The sequence below is a fragment of the Dromiciops gliroides genome, chromosome 5 (genome assembly GCF_019393635.1).
Source record: "Dromiciops gliroides isolate mDroGli1 chromosome 5, mDroGli1.pri, whole genome shotgun sequence".
Taxonomy (NCBI): Eukaryota; Metazoa; Chordata; class Mammalia; order Microbiotheria; family Microbiotheriidae; genus Dromiciops; species Dromiciops gliroides.
The window spans coordinates 94,368,376-94,389,985 of record NC_057865.1 but is presented as its reverse complement, the minus strand read 5'-3'; the positions used below and the strand labels follow the sequence as shown (position 1 = coordinate 94,389,985).

General features: G+C 50.2%; 1 protein-coding gene across 1 annotated transcript in view; it reads left to right on the top strand.

Moving 5' to 3' along the window:
• Positions 1–21,610, top strand: part of LOC122727854 (SCO-spondin-like) — a 101,489-nt gene that overhangs the window by 9,797 nt on the left and 70,082 nt on the right. The window contains exons 6-35 of the mRNA XM_043965731.1: positions 233–477; positions 968–1,070; positions 1,744–1,902; positions 2,097–2,176; positions 2,600–2,752; positions 3,469–3,631; positions 4,042–4,282; positions 4,888–5,032; positions 5,254–5,371; positions 5,547–5,722; positions 6,439–6,669; positions 6,759–6,924; positions 7,063–7,297; positions 11,717–11,906; positions 12,235–12,329; positions 13,387–13,643; positions 13,934–14,068; positions 14,926–15,128; positions 15,310–15,437; positions 15,536–15,645; positions 15,921–16,070; positions 16,375–16,468; positions 16,591–16,760; positions 17,077–17,310; positions 17,617–17,841; positions 19,617–19,853; positions 20,157–20,285; positions 20,485–20,576; positions 20,691–20,922; positions 21,224–21,376. Of these exons, the coding sequence (XP_043821666.1) occupies positions 233–477; positions 968–1,070; positions 1,744–1,902; positions 2,097–2,176; positions 2,600–2,752; positions 3,469–3,631; positions 4,042–4,282; positions 4,888–5,032; positions 5,254–5,371; positions 5,547–5,722; positions 6,439–6,669; positions 6,759–6,924; positions 7,063–7,297; positions 11,717–11,906; positions 12,235–12,329; positions 13,387–13,643; positions 13,934–14,068; positions 14,926–15,128; positions 15,310–15,437; positions 15,536–15,645; positions 15,921–16,070; positions 16,375–16,468; positions 16,591–16,760; positions 17,077–17,310; positions 17,617–17,841; positions 19,617–19,853; positions 20,157–20,285; positions 20,485–20,576; positions 20,691–20,922; positions 21,224–21,376 (5,049 nt within the window). The remainder of the gene's footprint in view (positions 1–232; positions 478–967; positions 1,071–1,743; positions 1,903–2,096; positions 2,177–2,599; positions 2,753–3,468; positions 3,632–4,041; positions 4,283–4,887; positions 5,033–5,253; positions 5,372–5,546; positions 5,723–6,438; positions 6,670–6,758; positions 6,925–7,062; positions 7,298–11,716; positions 11,907–12,234; positions 12,330–13,386; positions 13,644–13,933; positions 14,069–14,925; positions 15,129–15,309; positions 15,438–15,535; positions 15,646–15,920; positions 16,071–16,374; positions 16,469–16,590; positions 16,761–17,076; positions 17,311–17,616; positions 17,842–19,616; positions 19,854–20,156; positions 20,286–20,484; positions 20,577–20,690; positions 20,923–21,223; positions 21,377–21,610) is intronic.

Sequence of the window (21,610 nt, the reverse complement as noted above, 5' to 3'; positions counted from 1 at the left end):
CCAACCCATACACTCTGGTAGGGGCAAGCTTATGAACCCTCAAGTTTTCCCCAGAACAAATGTCCGGTCCCTAATCTCAAGGGTGCCAATGCTCTTCTACTGATACATTGCATACCCCCGTTTTCTACCCTCCTGCCCTGAGAAGTAACCTAGGCTTACAGAAGCTCTTCCATCCCCTGCCCTTGCTCTCTGCCCTCCTACTCCTTTGCTCAAGGTGGGTGATTTTCTCCAGGCAATCATCCGTCCCCAGCCCTCTTACAGCCCTTACCTGGGGCAGTGGGCCACCTCCGGAGCCAGCACCAGGGCCTCTCAGCGACCTGTATCACTTGGTCAGGCTTCCACTACCGGACCTTTGACGAGCGTCACTACCATTTCCTAGGACGATGTACCTACCTGCTGGCGGGTGATATTGACGCTACCTGGGCTGTTTACCTCATTCCTGGCAGGCAGTGCCCTCAGCCTGGTTCCTGCCAGCCGGTGAGGGGTTGGGTGGGTAGAGAAAGGCAAAACTATCGGTGGGATGGGACAAGGTGGGAAGAGCCTGTCAACTACCATCATCACTTTACTAAGAATCGTCTCTTACCTCTTAATTATTAAAGCCAATGACCTTTCTTCCCCTGGTTTCATCATTCTTGGGAGCAACTAACTAGGTGGCACAGTGGATAGAGAGCCAGGCCTGGAATTAGGAAGACCTGAGTTCAAATCTAGCCTCAGACAGTTATTATTTGTGTGACCTTAGGCAAGACACTTAACCTTTCTGCCTCAGTTTCCTCAACTGTAAAATGGGAATAATAGTAGCACCTACCTCCCAGGGTTATTGTGAGGAACAAATGAGATCATATTTGTAAAGTTCTTAGCACAGTGCCTGGCACATAGTGAGCCTTATGTAAATATGTTATTATTATTATTATTAATATTATTAAATATTGAATGAATGAATTTCTACTCCCTCTCTTCTTGCTCCAAGACTGTTCAAGTTCTGATGGGACAGGATGAGGTGCTGATCCAGGGCTCCAATGTCTCTGTGAATGGAGCACCAGTGTTGGAGAGGGAGCCTCTACTTCAGCATGGTGGGTGCTGTCTTTGGGGGAAGAGGAAGATGTAATTATCTAGTGTAGAATCCTCATCTGCCCAGCTAAGGGAGGGCACCTCCTGGGGAATCCAGGGGACCCAAAGCCTGAAGGATGGATGAGCCAGGGCCTCAGGTGTTCCCTTCTCACCTTTTCCCAGACCACAGTTGAAAGAGCATTGTGCTTGGAGTGAGGGGACTTGGCTTTTGTTACTAACTCACTGTGTGACCTTGGATAAGTTAGCACCCTCTCTGGACCTCAGGTCAAATGGAGATAATAAAGCCTATCCTGCCTATGTCAGAGGGATGTTGTGAAGAGATAATGGAACAGCAGATGGGCAAGTATTGTGAAGAGTCCTAGAACATTAGAAATGGAAAGGACCTCACAATTTAACCTCCCCATTTACCAGATGAGGAAAGTAAAGTCTGTAGAGTTTGAATGACTTGACCCGTGTTTCCTAGTTAGTGGCAATACTCTTTTCACCATACTAGGCTATTGCTAAAAGTGTCAGGTACTACAGATTTATTCTCTATTAACTAGAGATACAGGAGAAAGAAATGCTATCTCTCTCCTATCACTCTTTCCTCCTAAAATTGTCCTTGCAGAGCTGGGAATTAGTCAAGGAGGGAGATAGAGTCAACCACCCAATCTCCCTTTATCTCCCCTTGTCCAGGACTGAGCCTGCAGTGGCCAGGGGACTGGCTCGTGCTGTCTGGTGGTTTGGGTGTGGTGGTGAGGATGGACAGGGATGGTTCTATCTCACTCACCGTGGACCATGAACTCCTGGGGCAGACTCGGGGCCTCTGTGGGCTCTATAATGGCCAACCTGAGGGTAAGGGGCTCAGGGATAGAATGAGTGTGTGTGTGTGTGTGTGTGTGTGTGTGTGTGTGTGTGTGTGTGTGTGTGTGTGGTGGGGGCAGCAGATGGATTGGAAAGAGAACTTGGAGGGGAGAGATGCAGATGAAGTTGGAGGCTGAGGGCTGGCTCAAACTCCCTCCTCAAACTCCTTCCTCGAACTCCCGCAGATGACTTTCTGGAGCCTGGAGGGGGACAGGCTGTATTAGCCGCCACTTTTGGCAATTCCTGGAAGTCCCCCGACTCAGAGGTGAGAGGTCTTATCCTTGACCCCAGACCCTCTCCCCATCCACCCACTCCCTCCACAGCCCTGGGCCATCAGCCTAGGTTTTGGGCCTCGGCATTGTATCTCCCAGGGTGCTTCAGGCTGAGCTCCGCACCAGTCAGGCCTATGGTGCATGACATTGACTAACAAAGGGTGTCTGGCTTTTGGAATGGTCAACTAGCTGACTCAAAAACCAGATGCCGGGCCCATTCACTGCTAGACTCTCTGCTCCTGGCTCCTTTGCCATTCCTTGAAGATTTTCCTTCTCTAGCTGTATCCTTGCTGTCTCCTCATATTCAGAGCTGGCTGGGCTGGGCTGCTTGGGAGAGAGACGGGTGTTCCTGGGCCTCATTCAAAAGTGGCCGCCCTGCCTCCACCCTTCTCTGCCAACCTCGCTTTCTCTCCCAGTCGGGGTGCCCCGATGCAATGGAAGTGGCTCAAGGCTGCAGGGGCCCCACTGAAGACTCGGAGGCTGGCGTAGGGGCAGGGGCGCTGCAGGCTGAAGGTCAAGACATCTGTCACCAGCTGCTGGATGGTGTCTTCAGAGAGTGTCACACGCAGGTGGCGGGGCTTGGGGAGGGAGCGATGGGCAGGGTTTGGAGGTTAGTAAGAGACCCATCATGGCCATCATGATGACAAGCGTGGCCTTCCTTCTTCCCCTTTTACAGATGAGCAAACTGAAGCTCAGGGAGTTCAAGTGATTTGCCCAGGGTCACACAGCTAGTAAGGGTCTTGAACCCAAGTCTTCCTGACTCCAGTACATTATGCACTCCACTCCACTGCCTCCCTTCCCTTGGAGCTGTGCTAGACTCAGCTCGTTGGGGAGGATCCCTACACCTTTCCTGTTTTCTACCCAAGAACTGTGCCTCCCTCAGAAGGCAGGGGTTCCGTAATGGTGAGGCAAGAATTTCCCCTTAGTTTGAAGCAATCAGCAGAATGATCTCATAGAGGGCAAGCATGTTCATTTCTGCACCGTGTGTGACTTAATAAATGCATGTGCAGTTCAATTGAAAACACTCAAACCAAACACTGGAGAGGGACCTTGGGCTGGGGGCAGAGCACTGACCTCGGAGGATTGTCCTACTTCTAGGCTGGAGGTTTGAATCAGACATTTTCCCCGGGCCCTTCCAGCTCTGATAATACACCATTCTCTGAATCAGGGACTGGGCCGGGGGCGGTGGACAACTGACAGCCAGAATGGGCCAGGTGGAGGGCCCGGGCAGGCTATGCAAAGGACAGGATCATGGGCTGCCACCTCATTGCTCCTCCTCTCTCAGGTTCTCCCCAGTGGGTTCCATGAAGCTTGCCTCTTCGCCTACTGTGCGGCAAGTGGTGGACAGGCAGAAAGGCGGGAGGCGGTGTGTGCTACGTTTGCCAGCTATGCCCGTGACTGTGCCCAGCACAATGTCTTCATCCCTTGGAGGAAGCCTGGCTTCTGTGGTATAAGTTCTACTCTTTTCCTTCACTGCTGATTCCCGCTCCCTACCTTCCTTATCCTCTCCAGCACTGGGCCATACACATGGGCACTGGGCTACACCTGGAGCTTTGGGAGGCCTGCTCTGGGCATTGTCCCATATGGGCACTGTCATCACTAGACCACAGAGGACCTTTTGCTCACTCAGACCCGTGTACACCATGATTTTCTTTCCCATGCTCATCAGTTCAAAAGGCAGACCCAGCTTGGACATCCCCACTGTTCCCATCTGGGCATCAGCATGCCCATCCTAGGCATGTGCCAGCTTCATTACTTCCCACTGTTGTCTCTGGCCCTGAGATAGCACCTGGTTCGGGGAGGGAGAGAGTGCCATCCCTTGTGCCACCTTGCATCATATCTTAAACCACTTCTGCAGAGCGCCTGTGCCCGGGAGGACAGCTGTACTCAGATTGCATGTCTTCCTGCCCACCCAGCTGTGGGGCAGTGGGTGAGCGTGAGGAGGGGCAATGCCGAGAGGGCTGCGTGAGTGGCTGTGAATGCCCACCTGGACTTTACAGGGACGACGACTTCTGTGTCCCTGCCACTCACTGCCCCTGCTACCACCACCGCCAACGCTATTCCCCGGGCAGCACAGTGTACCAGCAGTGCAATCCATGGTGAGGCCCAACCGACCCTCAGAGCTTACAGGCCAGGGCCACTGACCAATACCTCCATCTCTTTCTTTGGACCTCTGGCTTCATACAGTTCCACCCACATTGACTTTTCCATGCTTGGACACTTCTCTCCATGATCACCTTCCCCCTTCACATTTCTGCTCTGGGGTGCCTTCAGAGCAACCTCTGATCTCCCCGTGGAGACCCTTACTTTGCCCAGAGTGACTTACAACAAAAAGAACTTTAGTGGGACGGCCATAATAATAGTAATAATAGTTAAATTTATATAAACACTTTAAGGTTTGCAAAGCCCATCATATAGATGATCTCTCTTGAGTCTTACAACAACCCTCTGAGGTGGGTGCTATTATTATCCCCATTTTATGGATGAGAACACTGAGGGTGAGAGAAGTTAAGGGACTCGTGGAGGGTCAGACAGCTTGGAAATGTCTGAGATAGGATTTAAATTCAGGTCGTTCTGTCTCTAGGTCCATTCTGTCTGCTAAGGTGAAGGAAGGGGAGGGATGGAGGGTGGAAGGGGTTCAGTTCTGCTCCTGCCTTCTCCTGGCATATCCTTGTTGATTTAACCTTCTCCTCCCCCCCCTCAGTGTGTGCCTGGAAGGCCGCTGGCATTGTTCCCAGAAGCCGTGCCCAGCTGAATGTGCAGTGGGCGGGGATGGGCACTACGTCACTTTCGATGGGCGAAGTTTCTTCTTCCAGGGTGTTGGGGGCTGCCAATACAACTTGGTACAGGTGGGCATGAGAGGGGGAACTGAAAGGGAAGGGAATTCTTGGGAGGGGGTGGTGGGTTGGTGAATATTGTTGAGAAGCGGCCCTTGCCCACCCATCTGTGGCGAAGTGTTTCTTGTGAGAGCTGGCTTGCCAGTTTGGGTTGGGTAGGTGGGCACAGACTTTGGCCTGAGGAGGAAACAGAGAAAGGTCTATGGATTCTCTTTACTTTTTTTCTGCCCTAGGATTATTTGAAGGGGCAGCTGCTGATGGTGCTGGAGCACGGGGTCTGTGAGGCTGGGAGCTGTCTCCGTGCCATCTCTGTCACCCTGGGTGAAGTCTATGTCCAGCTCCGGGACTCAGGTACCCCTGGCTCTGACATCATATATCCATATACCTCCTGCCCCACAACTTCCTCCCTCCCTCTGTCCCCCAAACACTCTGGATCCTCTCTTTTTTATTCCCTGGTGCCCTCCATGCCACATTCACACTCCCTTTCCCTTCTCAGTACCCCCAACGATACTCCCTCTGTCCACAGGGGCGGTGCTGGTAGGCAGGCAAGAGGTGGCATTACCTTGGGTTGGGCCAGGGGGCCTCCGTGTCCACCGTGCCTCCTCTGCCTTCCTACTGCTTCGTGGGCCTGGTGTCTGGCTCCTCTGGGGGGTTCTAGAACCTGCTGCATACATTACTTTGGAACCTCTCTATGCCCGCCAGGTATGTCTGGGGGAGGGGGCCCAGGCCCTGGGGAGATCTCGGCTCCTATGGTGAAATACCACATTTTAGGAGGGGCTTTGACAAACAGCAATGACTGTGGTATTGGGTGACCGGGATAATGAGGTCTTGGAGATGGACACATGAAGAAAGAACTGGGAATGCTTAGCTTGGATAAGATAGGATTTAGGGGCGAGAGATTTAGAGATGGAAGAGACGTTCGAAGTTGTCCCTTCTAACTCCCTATTTTATATATGAACGAGATACTGAGAGGTGAGGTGATGTGTCCAAGGTTGCACAATATTAAATGATAGAGGCAGGATTTGAATCCAGATCCTGTGATTTCCAATCCAGCACTCCTTCCAAAGCACTCTAATGTTGAAGAGAATCTCACCCATCCTGACTGGCCCAGTGGGAGAGAAGTAGGAATGATGGGTGGGAGGTAAGAGATCTTGGCTTGTAGGGAAATTTCCTTAACCATCGGAATTGACCTGAAGTTTCATGGGTTGCTTCAGGAGGCTTCCCATTATTTACATGTAAGCAGTCATTTTTCAGGCGGGCTATCCAGGGGTTTTTCCGTTCAGTTATGAGTTGGCCGAGATGGCTTCTGACCTCTCCCAACTCTGAAATGCCATGTTCTAAGTGTGAGGGATTCTGGGGAAGGGGAGGAAGGCTGGGAGGGTTCATGCTGACTTGTCTCTTCCTCCTGGTGGTCCCAGGTGAGGGGTTTGTGTGGGACCTTCACTTGGAACCAGCAGGACGACTTCCTGACACCTGCTGGAGATGTGGAATCCAGCGTAGCTGCCTTCGCCAGCAAGTTCCAGCTGAGTGGGGAGGGCGCCTGCCGCTTGGGGGCTGCTGCTATCCCGCTTAACCCCTGCAGCACCCATGCTCAGCGCCGTCCCTATGCAGAAGCCAGCTGTGCCGCTCTCCAAGGCCCAGCCTTCCAGGTACCCTGAGCACCAAGGTGTCATGCCCATTGGGATGGTGGGAGACTTGTGCAGGAGCTGACTCAGCCCCTCACCTCTTATGCCCCTAGCAATGCCACGGGCTGGTGGAACAAGAGCCTTATCAGCTACGGTGCCTGTCAGCAGTGTGTGGCTGTGCCCTGGGTCACGATTGCCTGTGTCCTGTGCTATCTGCCTATGCCCGCCACTGTGCCCGGGAGGGTGTGCTTAGGCCCTGGAGGAACCAGACTCTGTGTCGTGAGTTCTACTTCAGTCCCTACCTATTTCCCTGACTTTCCCCCTTGCCCTTCCTACCCATCAGTCTCCACCAGGGTGACCTTTGTCCTTCATCCAAGGAGCCCTAGTTTCCTGACTTGTGTCCATATCCATCCTCAGCTGTCACGTGTCCAGTTGGCCAAGAGTATCATGAATGTGCCCCTGTGTGTGGCCAGAGATGTGGAGAACCAGAGGCCTGTGGGCAATTAGTAGGCTGTGTGGCTGGTTGCAACTGTCCCTCTGGCCTGCTGTGGGATCATGAGGGCCAGTGTGTGCCCTCCAGCCTATGTCCCTGCCAGTTGGGAGGCCGGTCTCATCCTCCAGGCAGCATCACTTTGCAGGGATGCAATCGCTGGTGAGGACAGCATGCTGAAGGGGAAGGCTGGGGATGAAGGGAGGCTTGGTGGGAGAGGGGTCAGAGTAAGGGAGGCCTTCATGGAGGGGTACAGGGAACAAGGGGACCAGGATAGGCACACAACTATTTGCAAATATTGCCAGATTTGTGGCCTCAAAATTTAAGGCAGCTGAGGGACCTGGGTGAGAGATTCAGACACCTGGATCACCATGGTGAAGGCCCCCAAAGTGTGGCCTCATGGCTTCCTTAGTTTAGATTCTGTTAGCTGAAGAGTGTTCAGGGATTGGGAGTATTTGGGGAACAGCATGGTGTATTTATTTATTTATTTTTTGGTGAGGCAATTGGGGTTAAGTGACTTGCCAAGGGTCACACAGCTAGTAAGTGTTAAGTGTCTGAGGCTGGATTTGAACTCAGGTCCTCCTGACTCCAGGGCCAGTGCTCTATCCACTATGCCACCTAGCTGCCCCTAGCATGGTGTATTATAAGGTTCAAGGGACTTGGAGCCAGCTGCTTGGCCACTTAATGAGCTGGGTCACCTTGGGCAAATGACTTATCCTCACCCAGTCTCAGTTTTGGCTTTGGTTAAATAGGGATGATTATAAAAAATTCTTTTACTACACAGGGATCGTTGTTAGGATCAAATAAAGCATATATCAAGTACCTTGTCAAACTTAATGTGTTACATATAAAGATCAAGCCAGGTGAAGTGTGGATAGTTAGACTTACTGGTGACCCCTGTCTCAGCCACACACTAGCTGTGTGACCCAGAGCAAGTCACTTAACTGCTTCCTGCCTCAGTTGCCTTATCTTTAAAGTGGGGATAATAATAACACCTACTTCCCAGGGTTGTTGTGAGGACCTAATGAGATAATGTTTGTAAAGCACTTTGCGAGCCTTAAAGTGCTATATAAATGCCAGCTATTATTGTCGTTGTTAGGGGCAGAGAAGCTTTGTTGAAATACTGTACTCCTGCTCTGGGTTGACCTAGGCCTACCCCAAGTCCAGAGCTTTGTGGATTATTAATCCCTCTCTCCCCTTGCTCCATTCAAACCAACATCCTTTCAGGTGTGGGGCTCAGTTATCCTTGGTGCTGGGAAGAGTGGTGGCAATCTACTGCTCTGTGGCTGACAAATTCTTTTTTCCCTAGCAAAATCTGGAGTCCAAACCTTCCTTTTTTTTTTGGTGAGGCAATTGGGGTTAAGTGACTTGCCCAGGGTCACACAGCTAGTAAGTGTCAAGTGCCTGAGGCCAGATTTGAACTCATGTCCTCCTGAATGCAGGGCTGGTGCTCTATCCACTGCGCCACCTAGCTGCCCCTAGCCCACACCTTCCTAAGGCAAAACCTCCCTTGCCTTGTGACCATTTCCTGCTGCCTTCTCCCCATCCACTTTAACCAGCCCCAACGTGTTCCTACCTCACTATCCCCATCTGCCTCTCCTTCCATTCAGCCTCAGGAAACGCTGTTCATTGCTAACAAGTTGGCCCTAGTATTAGATCTCTTCTGGCACTACCATCATCTTCTTTTTAAAAAATTTATTTTAATTTTTTTCTTTTTGGTGTTTTTCTTTCCTTCATTCTTTTTTATCATAAAAATATTTTATTATTTTCCAGTTACATCCTCATCTTCTTTTATATCTATATCTATCTATCTATCTCTATCTCTATCTATCTATCTATCTATCTATCATCTATCGTCAAACAAGCAAGGAAGGTGGTGCAGTGGATAGTGTACTAGGTCTGGAGTCAAGAAGACCTGTGTTCAAATCCTGCCTCAGATACTTATTAGTTGCATGACTCTGGGCAAATCACAAATTCTGTCTATCTCATTTTCCTTACCTGCAAAGTGGGGATGATAATAATAGCAACTTCCTCCCAGGGTTTTTGTGAGGATCAGATGAAATAATGATGGTAAAGTGCTTAGTACAATGTGTGTCATTTGAAATTAGATGGGGGTGCCTATCTCTGTTCCAAGTTTTAGGGAACTTAGCCAGGGTTTCTAATATATTGCTACTTAGAAATTAGAGTCTATTGTACCAATTTTGGGCATTAAGCATTTATTAAAGCATATGAAATGTTACTAAAGAGAGAGAGTATATGGTTCCTAAAGTTCAGAAGTCCTACATACCTAGGATAGAGGACAGTATGGGAGAGAGAAGAGAGGGCCAAGAGCAAGAGAACCTACTCTCCAACAGTTCTTATCCTCCGGCAGATAGAGGTGGGTCACTGCACATTGATCCAAGCTAATTGGCCAGTTACATTCAAGTCCATTGATTGGCATGACTCGGGGGTGGTCTAGGCGAGGTAACGTCCTTTAGTAGTCAGGAAGGTCAATCTACATTTCCTTTGCAATTCTTCTGACTCTGGCTTGGCCCTGCAAAACCAGCCAGAGTTCCTGTGAATGTGTGTGTGTGTGTGTGTGTGTGTGTCTGACTCCCCAAAACAACCCATTTTTAAGAATTTTCTCACAAATGCCTGGCACATAGTAGGTGCTATCTAAATGTTAACTATTATTCTTATTCTTATTATTCAACTAACAAGCATTTATTTTCTTTCTTTCCCACCTACCTCCCATTTAAAAGAAGAAAAAAAAAAAAGAACAAAATCCTTGCAATGAATTTGCCTAGTCAAGCAAAACAAATTCTCACATTGACCATATCCAAAAAATATGTTCATCACCTCCCTATTGTGAGGCAGCTTTATCATCTGTCTTCTGGAACTGTAGCTGTTTTGTGCATTGATCAGAGTTTTTAAGGCTTTCAAAGTTGTTTGTCTTTATTTTATTCTATCAGTTATTCTACTGGTTCTGTTCATTTCACTCTGCATTCATTCATACAAGTCTTCCCAGATTTCACAGAACCCTTCCCTTCCATCATTCCTTACCACATGATAATATTTCATTACATTTGTACATACTGTAATTTGTTCAGCCAATCTCCAATTGATGGACACTCCCTTTGTTTCCAGTTCTTTTCCACCACAAAAAAGAGCTTCTATAAATATTTTTTTTATATATAGGCCCTTATCTCTTTCTTTGATCTCTTTGGGGTATCATCTTTCTAGCATGGAAACTTGACCCATGCCAGAAGACACTAGGACCTTGGCTATCCATTGTCTCAGCACTGGATGCATCTTCCAACTTCCCTCTTCTCTGCCTCTCTCTGTCTCTCTGTCTCTCTCTTTCTGTCTGTTTTTCTCTCTGTCTCTGTCTCTGTTTCTGTTTCTCTCTCTCTGACTCTGTCTCTGTCTCTCTGTCTCACACACACACACACACACACACACACACACACACACACACACACACACACACACACAAACACACAGAGGCCAGAAGGAGGGAGAGCAGACTTCCTGTTCCCCCACTGCCCTTTCAGACCCTCCCTCTGCTGCCATCACAGCCCCTCTTCCTTTGAGATTTGTTCCCTCCAGAGGTAACATGCTACCTGGATCCTAGTGACAGCTTCTAGGTCATTTTCTCTCCCTTTTTTGTGGTGCCCAGTACCTGGCTCACAGTCCTGCTCTAAACCCTGGCCTTTGGGGCTTTGTTATTCATGTGAATGTCCTCTCAAATACCTCGACTTCCCCCTTCATGAACCTCCCAGCTCCTATGTACTCTCCCTCCAGCTCAGCCCCATCCAGGACTGGCCATCCCTTTGATGTTATCATCTTCCACAGGCATTCTCAACTGAAGCTCAGGGAAAAGACAGATGGGCTGACTATATTGATCTGGGAGTCATCTACATGGGGATGATAATTCGACCCTTGGGAGCTGATGAGGTTACCAAGAGAGTAGAAGTATTAGCTATTATGGAAGGCAGGGGGAACAAGGGAACAAGTATTTATTAAGTTCATATTATGTGTCAGACACTGTGCTAAGCACTTTACAAATATCATTTCATTTGATCCTCACAACAACCCTGGGAGGTAAGTGATATTGTTATTCCTGTTTTACAGTTGAAGAAACTGAGGAAGATAGAGGTTAAGTGACTCACTCCGTCATAAAGCTAGGAAGTGTCTGAGGTTGGATTTGAACTCAGGTCTTCCTGATTCTAAGCCCAGCATTCCATCCACTGCACCACCTAGCTGGGGGTTAGGGCTCTAATAAAAATAAACAACAAATGAATAAATATATAAACAAACAAGCAAAGAAACGAATGAATGAATAAATAAATAATTTAATGAATGAATGAATGCTACCTCTGAATACTAGATTGAGATGTGAGGTATCCTATGTCCTTTCAGTCATGTCTGAGGAGGGGCTGAGTACTGGGATTCCCAAGGCCAAGGTGGGTTCTGGATTCCTGGGTTTCCTTTATCAGTGTCAGAGATTTGGGTTCCTGTGATTAGGACTGGGAGATCCAAATGCTTGGGTTTTCTGGCATGGGATATTAGTGAATGTTTATTCTCATTCCCTTCTGGCAGTGTGTGCCAGGACAGAGGCATCTGGAATTGCACGGCTCACCATTGTGCTTCAGGAGTGGCATTCTGCCCTGGAGGGCGTATATATTCCCCAGGCTCTTGCCTCTTCACCTGTGACAGTCTCAATGCCAATGTCTCCTGTCCCATGGATACTTCTGATGGCTGCATTTGCCCTCCGGGCACTGTGTTACTGGTGAGTAGGGGAGAGTCCAGACCGAGGGAAGGTGCTTTGGGGGCTGGCTCTGGTCTCTATGCAGGACATTGTCTGTGATCCTTGCTCTCTGGCTCCCAGGGAGAAAGAAGCAGGGTTGACTGGGAAGTACTCTTTGATCGTCCTCTTTTTCTGAGGCATTTTTTTGGGGGGGCAGGGCAATGAGGATTAAGTGACTTGCTCAAGGTCACACAGCTAGTAAATGTCAAGTGTCTGAGGCCAGATTTGAACTCAGGTCTTCCTGAATCCAGGGCCGGTGCTTTATCCACTGCGCCACCTAGCTTCCCCCTCATCCTCTTTTTCTACCTAGGATGAACACTGTGTGTCCCCCGAATTGTGCCCCTGCAGACACAGTGGGCAGTTATACCCACCCAACTCGACTATCCAGGAGGACTGCAACACTTGGTGAGGCCTGGCCTCTCTCTCTCTATGATCTTGTGACCTCAGCCCCCATCGCCTGACAACTGGGCATCTTTTCTTCTTTTATATTTCTTTCTTTTTTTCCACCGTGGGGCAATGAGGGTTAAGTGACTTGCACAGGGTCACACAGCTAGTAAGTGTCAAGTGTCTGAGGCCAGATTTGAGCTTAGGTCCCCTTGAATCCAAAGCTGGTGCTTTATCCACTGTGCCACCTAGCTGCTCCTAACAACTGGGCATTTTACCGTGCCTTTGAATAGGGTTGGTTGTCTCTGTTTGGGCAGTCAGTCAGTCAATAAACATTTAGTAAGCACCTACTAGGTGCTAGACACTGTGCTAAATGCTAGGGATACAAAGAAAAATATAGTCCCTGCTCTCATTAGATTGTAAGCTTCTTGAGGGTAAGGACTGTCTTTTGTCTCTCCCCCACTTTTTTTTGTAGGGCAGTGAGGGTTAAGTGACTTACCCAGGGTCACACAGCTAGTAAGTATCAAGTGTCTGAGGCTGGATTTGAACTCAGGTCCTCCTGAATCCAGGGCTGGTGCCTTATCTACTGGGCCACCTAGCTGCCCCCTTTTACCCCTTTTTGTATACCCATTGTTTAGCACAGTGCCTGGTACACAGTAGTTGCTTAATAAATGTTTATTATATATAATATATTATATTATAATATAATTATAATATTATAATAATGTAATATAATAAATGTTATCTTGAGGAACTCAATTTTAAGGGGAGATAATATGCCAATAACTAAGTACTTGGTGGGTGCAAGGCAGTCCCAAGGACTACCTAGGGGAGTCCTCAAGGATGTGCTGGGGACTCTGAATCTCATTCAGGTCCGGGAACAGTCTGACTGGTCTCCTTGTCTCTGCCAAGCCTCGGTTTCTGACCTAACATGTTCTGACAGAATTCTCTGAGCTCTAGTATTCCCGAGACTATATCATAACTGCCTATGACTGATCCTATGCCCTTAAGGCTAGTAACCCATGATTCTCTGACCCCACACCCTCCCACTGATCCCTTCTGCCCTTCCCTGATTCAGTGTGTGCCAGGGCCGACAGTGGCGGTGCACAGGTCACCAGTGCAGTGGATGGTGCCGGGCTTCGGGTGCCCCCCACTATGTGACGTTCGATGGCCTGGCATTCACCTTCCCTGGGACCTGTGAGTACTTGCTGGTACGAGAGGTGGACGGGAGCTTTGCCATCTCTGCCCAGAACCTGCCCTGTGGAACCAGTGGCCTTACTTGCACCAAGGCCCTGACCGTGCGTCTGGGGAACACCATCGTGCATATGCTCAGAGGTGCCTGGGGTCAGGAGGTGGCAGGGAGCCATGGAAGGGCAAATATGTCCTGAGGAGAGGGCAGTGGGAGCAGAGGGTGGAGTGGTCTGCACCGGGTGGGGAGCTGACAATCTGGACTCCTCTCAACCCTCCCTGGTCCGTGTTTGGGCCTTCATCGCCTCTGTGGTCTCGTCTGTACCATAGGTAATAATGTTCCTTCTTTTGGGGAATGGGGGGAGGCTGGAGGCCCCAAAGATGATCTAGGACGATCCAGCCCCCACAACATTTTCCCGATGTCCCTCACCCTACAGGCCGGGCCGTGACTGTGAATGGAGTGAATGTGCGGCCTCCCAAGATCTACACGGGCCCCGGGCTGAGCCTCAGACAAGTTGGCCTCTCCTTGCTGCTCACTGCTCGCTTTGGCCTTTCCTTGCTCTGGGATGGAGGTCAGGTCCCAAATCTTGACCCCTGACCTTACCCTTTGCTTGGTCCTCAACTCTCAGTCCCTGAGCTCCCATCTCCTTTAGGTCGGCCTCACCTCACTCTGGGATATAAAAAAATACTCTGCCTTACATCACCTGCCCAGTTCAGGCTGACACTGAGACTAAGGCTAGGACCTTGACCACTGACTCCTGTCTCTATTCATCTTTCCCCACAGTTTTCGAGCCAGCATGATTCCTGGGTGTCAGCTGGAACTTCTAAACCTAGTTTTCCCTCCTCAAATCAATCTTGAGCAATCTCTGGTTCCATTCCCCGCCTTTACAAGAGTCCTGTTTTAAGGCCCTCCTTTCCAAGGGAAATCCAGAACTTTCTGTCGTCAAGTATCCCAACCTATCTCCATTACAAATCCCAATAATAACCCTTAGTGGTACCTTGACCTTTCAGTTTTATTGATGCCATGAGATCATGGCTGTTGTGTCTTAGTCGATGTCTTACCAAATTGCTTAAGGCTTGGAGACATTAAGTAACTTGCCTGTAGTCCCAAGTGGGTGGCCCTTGTCAGAGGTGAGACCCAGTTTTTGACTTCAGGTGCCATACTGGCAAACATTACAGTGCCCACCTCACCTGCTGCTGTTGGCAAAGACTGCTCATTTCTTGCTTTTTTTTTTTTTTTTTTGGTGAGGCAATTGGGGTTAAGTGACTTGCCCAGGGTCACATAGCTAGTAAGTGTCATGGGTCTGAGGTCAGATTTGAACTCAGGTCCTCCTGAATCCAGGGCCGGTGCTCTATCCACTGCGCCACCTAACTGCCCCTAGACTGCTCATTTCTAAACAGCCTCCTTCTTTGCCCCTCGCCCTACCAGGCACACGGGTTATGATACAGCTGGTCCCTCAGTTTCGAGGCCGTGTGTCAGGGCTGTGTGGAAACTTTGATGGTGATGCCGCCAATGATCTTCAGAGCCGTCAAGGTGTCCTGGAGCCTACAGCTGAACTGGCTGCCCACTCTTGGCGTCTCAGCGTCCTCTGCCCTGAGCCAAGCTTTGGAGACATGCCCCACCCCTGTGTTGTAAGGGAAAAATGCATATAATCCTATACTATCTATGGGATTGGGGGAGGGGTGGTGTTGAGAGAGGAAAAGGAGAGGGTCAGGCAGGCTTGAGGCTATGGGAAGAGGAAAGTCTAGGTATCATAGAAGGGGAAGTGTGTATGAGGGGATACACCTATGCCCTCACTCTCCCTCCTTGCAGGTGAATGCCCACAGGGTGGGCTGGGCCCGAGCCCAGTGTGGGGTGATACTTCAGTCACTCTTTGCCCCCTGCCATGTGGAGGTACCCCCCCAGCAGCACTATGAGTGGTGTGTGTATGATGCCTGTGGGTAAGGAAGGGCTGAAATTGGGGGTGGGAAGGTCTGGTGAGGGATGTCAATGTATTTGGTGGGCTGGGGATCAGATACTGAGACCATTCCTCTGGTAGCTGTGACTCAGGAGGCGACTGTGAGTGTCTCTGTTCAGCCATTGCTACCTACGCAGAGGAGTGTGCCCGTCACGGGCACCACCTGCATTGGCGCAGCCAGGATCTCTGCCGTGAGTGCATTTTCCCCTTTCCTGCCTATAATCTCTTACCCCCACTTCCCTCCTGAGGCTGCTCCTTTCACCCAGGGCAGCCAGAACCACTCAGAACAACACTGGCATTGCTTAAGAATCCCTGATACATAATCCCAGCATTCCCAAGTGTCAATGCCTGCTGTGTCCAGATTACCCAGTGCCCGCATGGCCTGAGGCCTACTAGTTTATCTAGTGCCCACAGGTCTTCATGACCCTGGGCTACTCTGACCTGGGTCTGTCTTTGATCTATGCAGCTATACAGTGTGAAGGGGGTCAAGTCTATGAAGCCTGTGGCCCCGTCTGTACCCCCACCTGCCAAAGTCCTGGTCCTGAGCCTGCCTGGCATTGCCAAGCCGTGCCTTGTGTGGAGGGATGCTTCTGTCCTAAGGGCACTCTGCTGCATGGTGGGTAGGGCATGGAGGATAGGGCAGAAGAGATGGGCACCTCTGGGGGAAAGGGGAGGGATAATCAGAGAGTGAGATGAGGGCTACTCTGAGCATGAGCAGCCTTAGTGTTTGGAGTGGTAATGGGCAGTATTAACTCAGGCAATGTCTCAGCTACCTCCTAGCTAACCAGGCCTAGCTAACTAGATGCTTGAGCTGGGGATGGGGTGACACACGGCTCCCTGAACCAGGCTAGCCAGGGGAGATCTGGAACTGTGAGGGGGTTCCTTTCCTATCCCACTTCTACATACTGGTGCTCCCTCAGGTGGGGTCTGTTTGGAGCCATCTGCTTGTCCCTGTGAGTGGAGAGGCAACTTCTTCCCCCTGGGAGCCATGCTTCAGAGGGACTGTGGGAACTGGTGAGTTTATGGGGAAAGCAGGAGGAGATGGGGGTGAAATGGAGGCAGGACAGAAATTGAGTCTGTGTCCATGTGCAATCTCTATGGTTCTCTTGCACCACTGACCTCATTTACTTCCTTAGCACGTGCCGAGCAGGAGAGTGGAACTGTGGGGAAGCAGCTTCTCAGTGTGGGGAGATGGTCCTCGGGTGTGCCCAGGGTGAAGTCCCATGCCAGGAGAGTGGGCACTGTGTGCCCCGGGAGTGGCTCTGTGACAACCAGGATGACTGTGGAGATGGCTTCGATGAGGAGGGTAATTCTGTGTCTATGTCTACACAAGTATGTGTCCTCATAAATGTCTCTGTGAATGTATGCTTGGCCTTAGATACTCCTAGGGGACAGATCCCCTCTCACCTCCATGCTCCCACTCCCAAAGGCTGTGAGTTTAGGAGAGTTAGCCCTAAGAGGTGTGTGTGTGTATGTGTGTGTGTGTGTGTGTGTGTGTGTGTGTGTGTGTGTGGTTCCATTAGGAGCAGAAAGGGCTAAGATTTCTTGGATGAAGGCTGGGGAACCCCTGTCTCTGGAGCAGGGGGCCTAGCCTCGATATCTCAGTGCCCCTCCATGTGCAGGCTGTGCCCCTCCAGGCTGTGGAGAGGGGCAGTTCTCCTGTGGTGAAGGCCGTTGTCTGCCCTTGTCACTGCACTGCGATGGACGGGATGACTGTGGAGATGGGGCAGATGAGCATGGCTGCCCATGCCCCGTGGGGTTCCTGCCCTGTGTTGATGGGCAATGCCTGTCCCTAGCCCAACTTTGTGATGGGCATCCTGACTGCCCAGATGGTTCTGATGAGGAGTCTTGCTTGGGTAAGTTCTATTTTTCCAGTCCTTGGGCTCCATTCCACTGGGTATACCCTACTTGTGGCCCTAGGTTCCACTCCATTTCTTAGGTCCTATATTTTTCCCATGGGCACTATCTGTTCTAGCATTCCAAATCAGCACAAGTCCCTACCTGTCCTGCTTTTCCCATGATGCCCACCCAAAGGTTGGTACCCGCTATGTAAATATGTGATGTTTGGCAGGGGCTCCCCAGAGCTCATATATTCAGAGGGGTTTGCATGGTATGAACTGAGTGGGCAGAAAGGGCCTAGCTCCTTCCTTTTTTGGCCATAGGATGGGAGAATTGTGGCCCTGGAGAGGTGCCCTGCTTGGATGGAAGCTGTGTTGGCACTTCTCGGCTGTGTGATGGGGCCTGGGACTGTGTAGATGGGGCAGATGAGGGGCCCAGGCACTGCCCCTCTCCCCTTCTACCTACTCCTCCTGCTGATACCCCAACTGGCCCCTCCATGGGCAACCTGGAAACTGGACCAACTTCTCTGATCAATGGCAGCCATCCTGGTGAGGGAGTCTGGGGCAGGAGGGGGCTGTGATTGGGGACTCTGGCCATATTGGGGAAGCTCAGAAGTGAAAGGGGTAATAGGGGTACAGTGATGATAATATCACCTTAATAACATGACACATATTATGTAATGAAAGTTGCATTTATGTCATACCTGCAACTTTTCCAGGATATTATCCATTCCCAATCTCCCTTGCTCTTTCTGCTTCCACTATAAGATGGGCAGGGGAGGTGATAACATTCCTATTGGAAACAAGAGGAAATGAAGTTATGACAAGACTCCTGGAGTAGAAGTCAGAGGAAGTAGATTAGAGCCCTAGTCCTGTTACTAATTAGCCACATGACCTTGGGCAAGTCATTTCCTCAGTTTCCTCATCTACTAAATGAGAGGGTTAGATTAGAATAGGGGTTCTTGACATATTTTGTGTGTCATGCACCCTTTTGGTAATCTGGCAAAGACTCTCAACCCCTTCTCAGACCAATGCTTTTAAATGCATAAATTCCATCAAATGCACATAAATGCATAAAATAAAATACATGGGATTACAAAGGAAACCAATGATATTGAAAATTGTCAACATAGAATGCATGAATGTATGTCTATGCACATATGTATGTGTGTAGATATACATTATATATATATATTAATGGGTTCTAGGTTTAGAACCCTTAGATTAAATCTTCTCCAAATGCCTTTTGGTTCTGGTATTCTGTGTTCTATTAATTAGTGGAAGATGTAGGACTAGAACCCACATCTCCAGGCTCTCCATTGGGTTTTCTTTCCATCATACTTTGCTTCTTCTGAAGAGAGAGCCTGGGCCCCAAGGAGATGACAGTTTTAAGATCCCAACCTCCCCCCTCCACCAGGACCCTCTAGGCCCCCTGGGTGTCCCAGGCTGACTCAGTCAATCAGTACCTTCGCTGAGGGCTCATGGTACAGCTGGTCCTATGCTAGACATGCCAGAGGATTACAAGATGACCTAAGGGACACAGAGTCTCCCCCTTGGGTTCTAAGCCACAGCTACACACAGGACATTAAAATGGAGAGCACAGAGAGCAAGGGCCATGGGAGTTTCATCCCCTTGGGCTGGAGTGATGAGGGAAGGCTTTCTGAAGGTGGGATTTGAGATGGACTTTGAAAGCTGTACAGGAGGGCAGGTGCATTGGTGATGGTGGGGCACAATGGCACTGCTCTGGCAGGACAGGAGTGGGGTCTAAAGGGACACAGTATGAGGCAACGTTGGAGAGTTCTTAGTCTGACTGTGGGTGTCTGGGAGTTTGGCCATGGGGAGCAAGCCTTTGAAGGTTGTTGAGCATCAGAGTGACTTGATCAGCGTCTTAGGGACATTCATATCATCATTAGACCATAGACCTAGAGCTGGAAAACATCTTGGGGGTCACTGAGTTCAACCCCCTCATTTTATAGGTGAAGAAACAGAGGCCAAAACAAGTTAAATGATTTGCCCAAGGTCACACGGGTTAGGAAGTGGTAAAACTAGGACTCAAAGCCGGCTTCTTCAGCTCCAAATCCAGCATTCTTTCCTTCCCTCTATGCCAATTCATCTGGCTATGGGGAACTGAAGGGCTTGGAGGACAAAACACAAGCAGTGAGATCTGTTAAGCCAGAAACGGGCATCCTGGTTCCCAGTGCAGTCTTCCCACCACAGGATAAGAAGATATGGTTTCTAACCTTGAGAAGCTTACAGTCTACTTAGACAGGATAAAACTCATGCAAATGAACCAGGGGAAATTATATGGTGTTTTATGCCCATAGAACTACCCTGTGGCCACTATGAGTTCAGCTGTGGCAGTGGTGAGTGTGTACCTCGGGGTTGGCTCTGCGACTTCGAGGAAGACTGCGAAGATGGCACCGATGAGCTGGACTGTGGGCAGCCCTGCCCCCCACATCACATGCCCTGTGCCCTCAGCCTCCACTGTGTGCCCTATATGCAGCTCTGTGATGGGATGGCCCAGTGCCCAGATGGCTCTGATGAAAGCTTGGATGTCTGTGGTGGGTGGCCTGCCCTTCTAACCCCTAGAGAGTAGTAACCGTATGCTAGGCTCCCCAGTCCTTCCATAAAGTACTGTCTTCCTTAGGGAGCACCCTCTGTCTTGGCACCATCCAACCGCCTTGTCTCTGGTCTCTTCAGCCAGGATAGTCACTCAAAGGTGGGGTACAGAGAAGGGTCTTCTGGATCTCAACCATAGTTCTACCCCTTGAGTCCAATGCTTCAGCCTTCTCTGTGCCTTGGACATGGTTTTCTTCAACCCTGAGGGTGTTTGAACAATATGGAAACTGGCTCTGTGCCCACAGGCTCCACCCAGCTGCCACCATGCCCTGGGCTTTTCCCCTGTGGCTCAGCTCCCCGGCTATGCTTGACACTGGCTCGGCTCTGTGATGGAATCCCTGACTGCCCAGAGGCTGAAGATGAACTGAACTGTGGTATGGATTCCTCTAGCCCTGATCCCTCCTCCCTCTGACAGTGAAGGTCTAGAAGGGGAAGCAGAACATGTTGTGTTTATGGGCAGGGGGCTCTAGTGCTCGTGGCCAGGGGGATGGCTTCTGTGTCTGTGGACATTATCATCAACAAGAGGGACACCTCCCTGATACTTCATCCTATCCCCTTCCCTTCCCTTCCCAGAGAGGCTGCCATTCCCCACCACTCCTAACATGACTGGGGTTCCTTGCCCGGAATATTCCTGCCCAGATGGCCGTTGTATCAGCTTTCAACAGGTGAGAGTCATGGACAGAGTGGGGGGTCACTCTTGTCATTTCTGCCCTATCTCTGACCCACCCATTGACCTTTTACCTTCTGCCATTTTGTCCCTATCCCCACCCCACCCTCAGGTGTGTGATGGACAGCCTGACTGTGAGGTGAGGGATGGGCTGAGGCCATCCTCTGAGGAGCAGGGCTGTGCCACATGGGGACCCTGGGCTCCATGGGGGCTGTGCAGCCAGACTTGTGGGACTGGGGTGCAGGCCCGCAGTCGCCAGTGCTTCCCCCCTAGTCTCCCAGTGCTTCAGCACTGTCTAGGCCTGGAACACCAAGCCCGTGCTTGCTTCACTGTTGCCTGCCCTGGTAAATGTGGGCCCTGGGGGAATGAGGAGGGAGGCTGGGAATGCACTTCTATGGAAGCCTTCAGAAGTATGAGGGATGGGGGAAATCTGGTGAGGGGAGAGAAGGGAAGAGGGAGAGGGAAAGTTTCTTGAGACCTCTGGGTTTCTGATTGGAGTTCCCTCTCCTTTGTCTCTATTTGCTGTGCCCTCTCCTCCCATGCCCTCCCCTGCCTGCTCATTCCCCTCTTCTCCCTGGTCCCAATATCCTTCATCCTTTTGTGATATCACTTCTGCCCTTCCCTCGGCTCTCTCCCTTCTCACAGAGGATGGCGTATGGGGTGACTGGTCTCCCTGGTCTGAATGCTTGGAGCCATGTAGTGGGGTTGTGGCTAGACGTCGGATCTGCCACCCACCCCAAAATGGTGGCCGGACCTGTGCCACATTGCCTGGGGGCTCTCACAGCACCCTCCAGACCAGTGAGTGCCCACCTAAGGGGTAGGGTCACACCAGTGGGATAATGGATAGAATTAGGGTAATGGGCTGCAGTAGTAAGTGTACAGAACTTTAAATTAGGAGACGTGGGCATGAAATCTGGCTTTGATACTGATTAGTTCTATGACCAAAGGCAAATCACTTAGCTTATCTTAGCCTCAGTTTCTTTATTTGAAAAAGGGGATAATGATACTTGTACTAGCTTCCCTATAGATTCC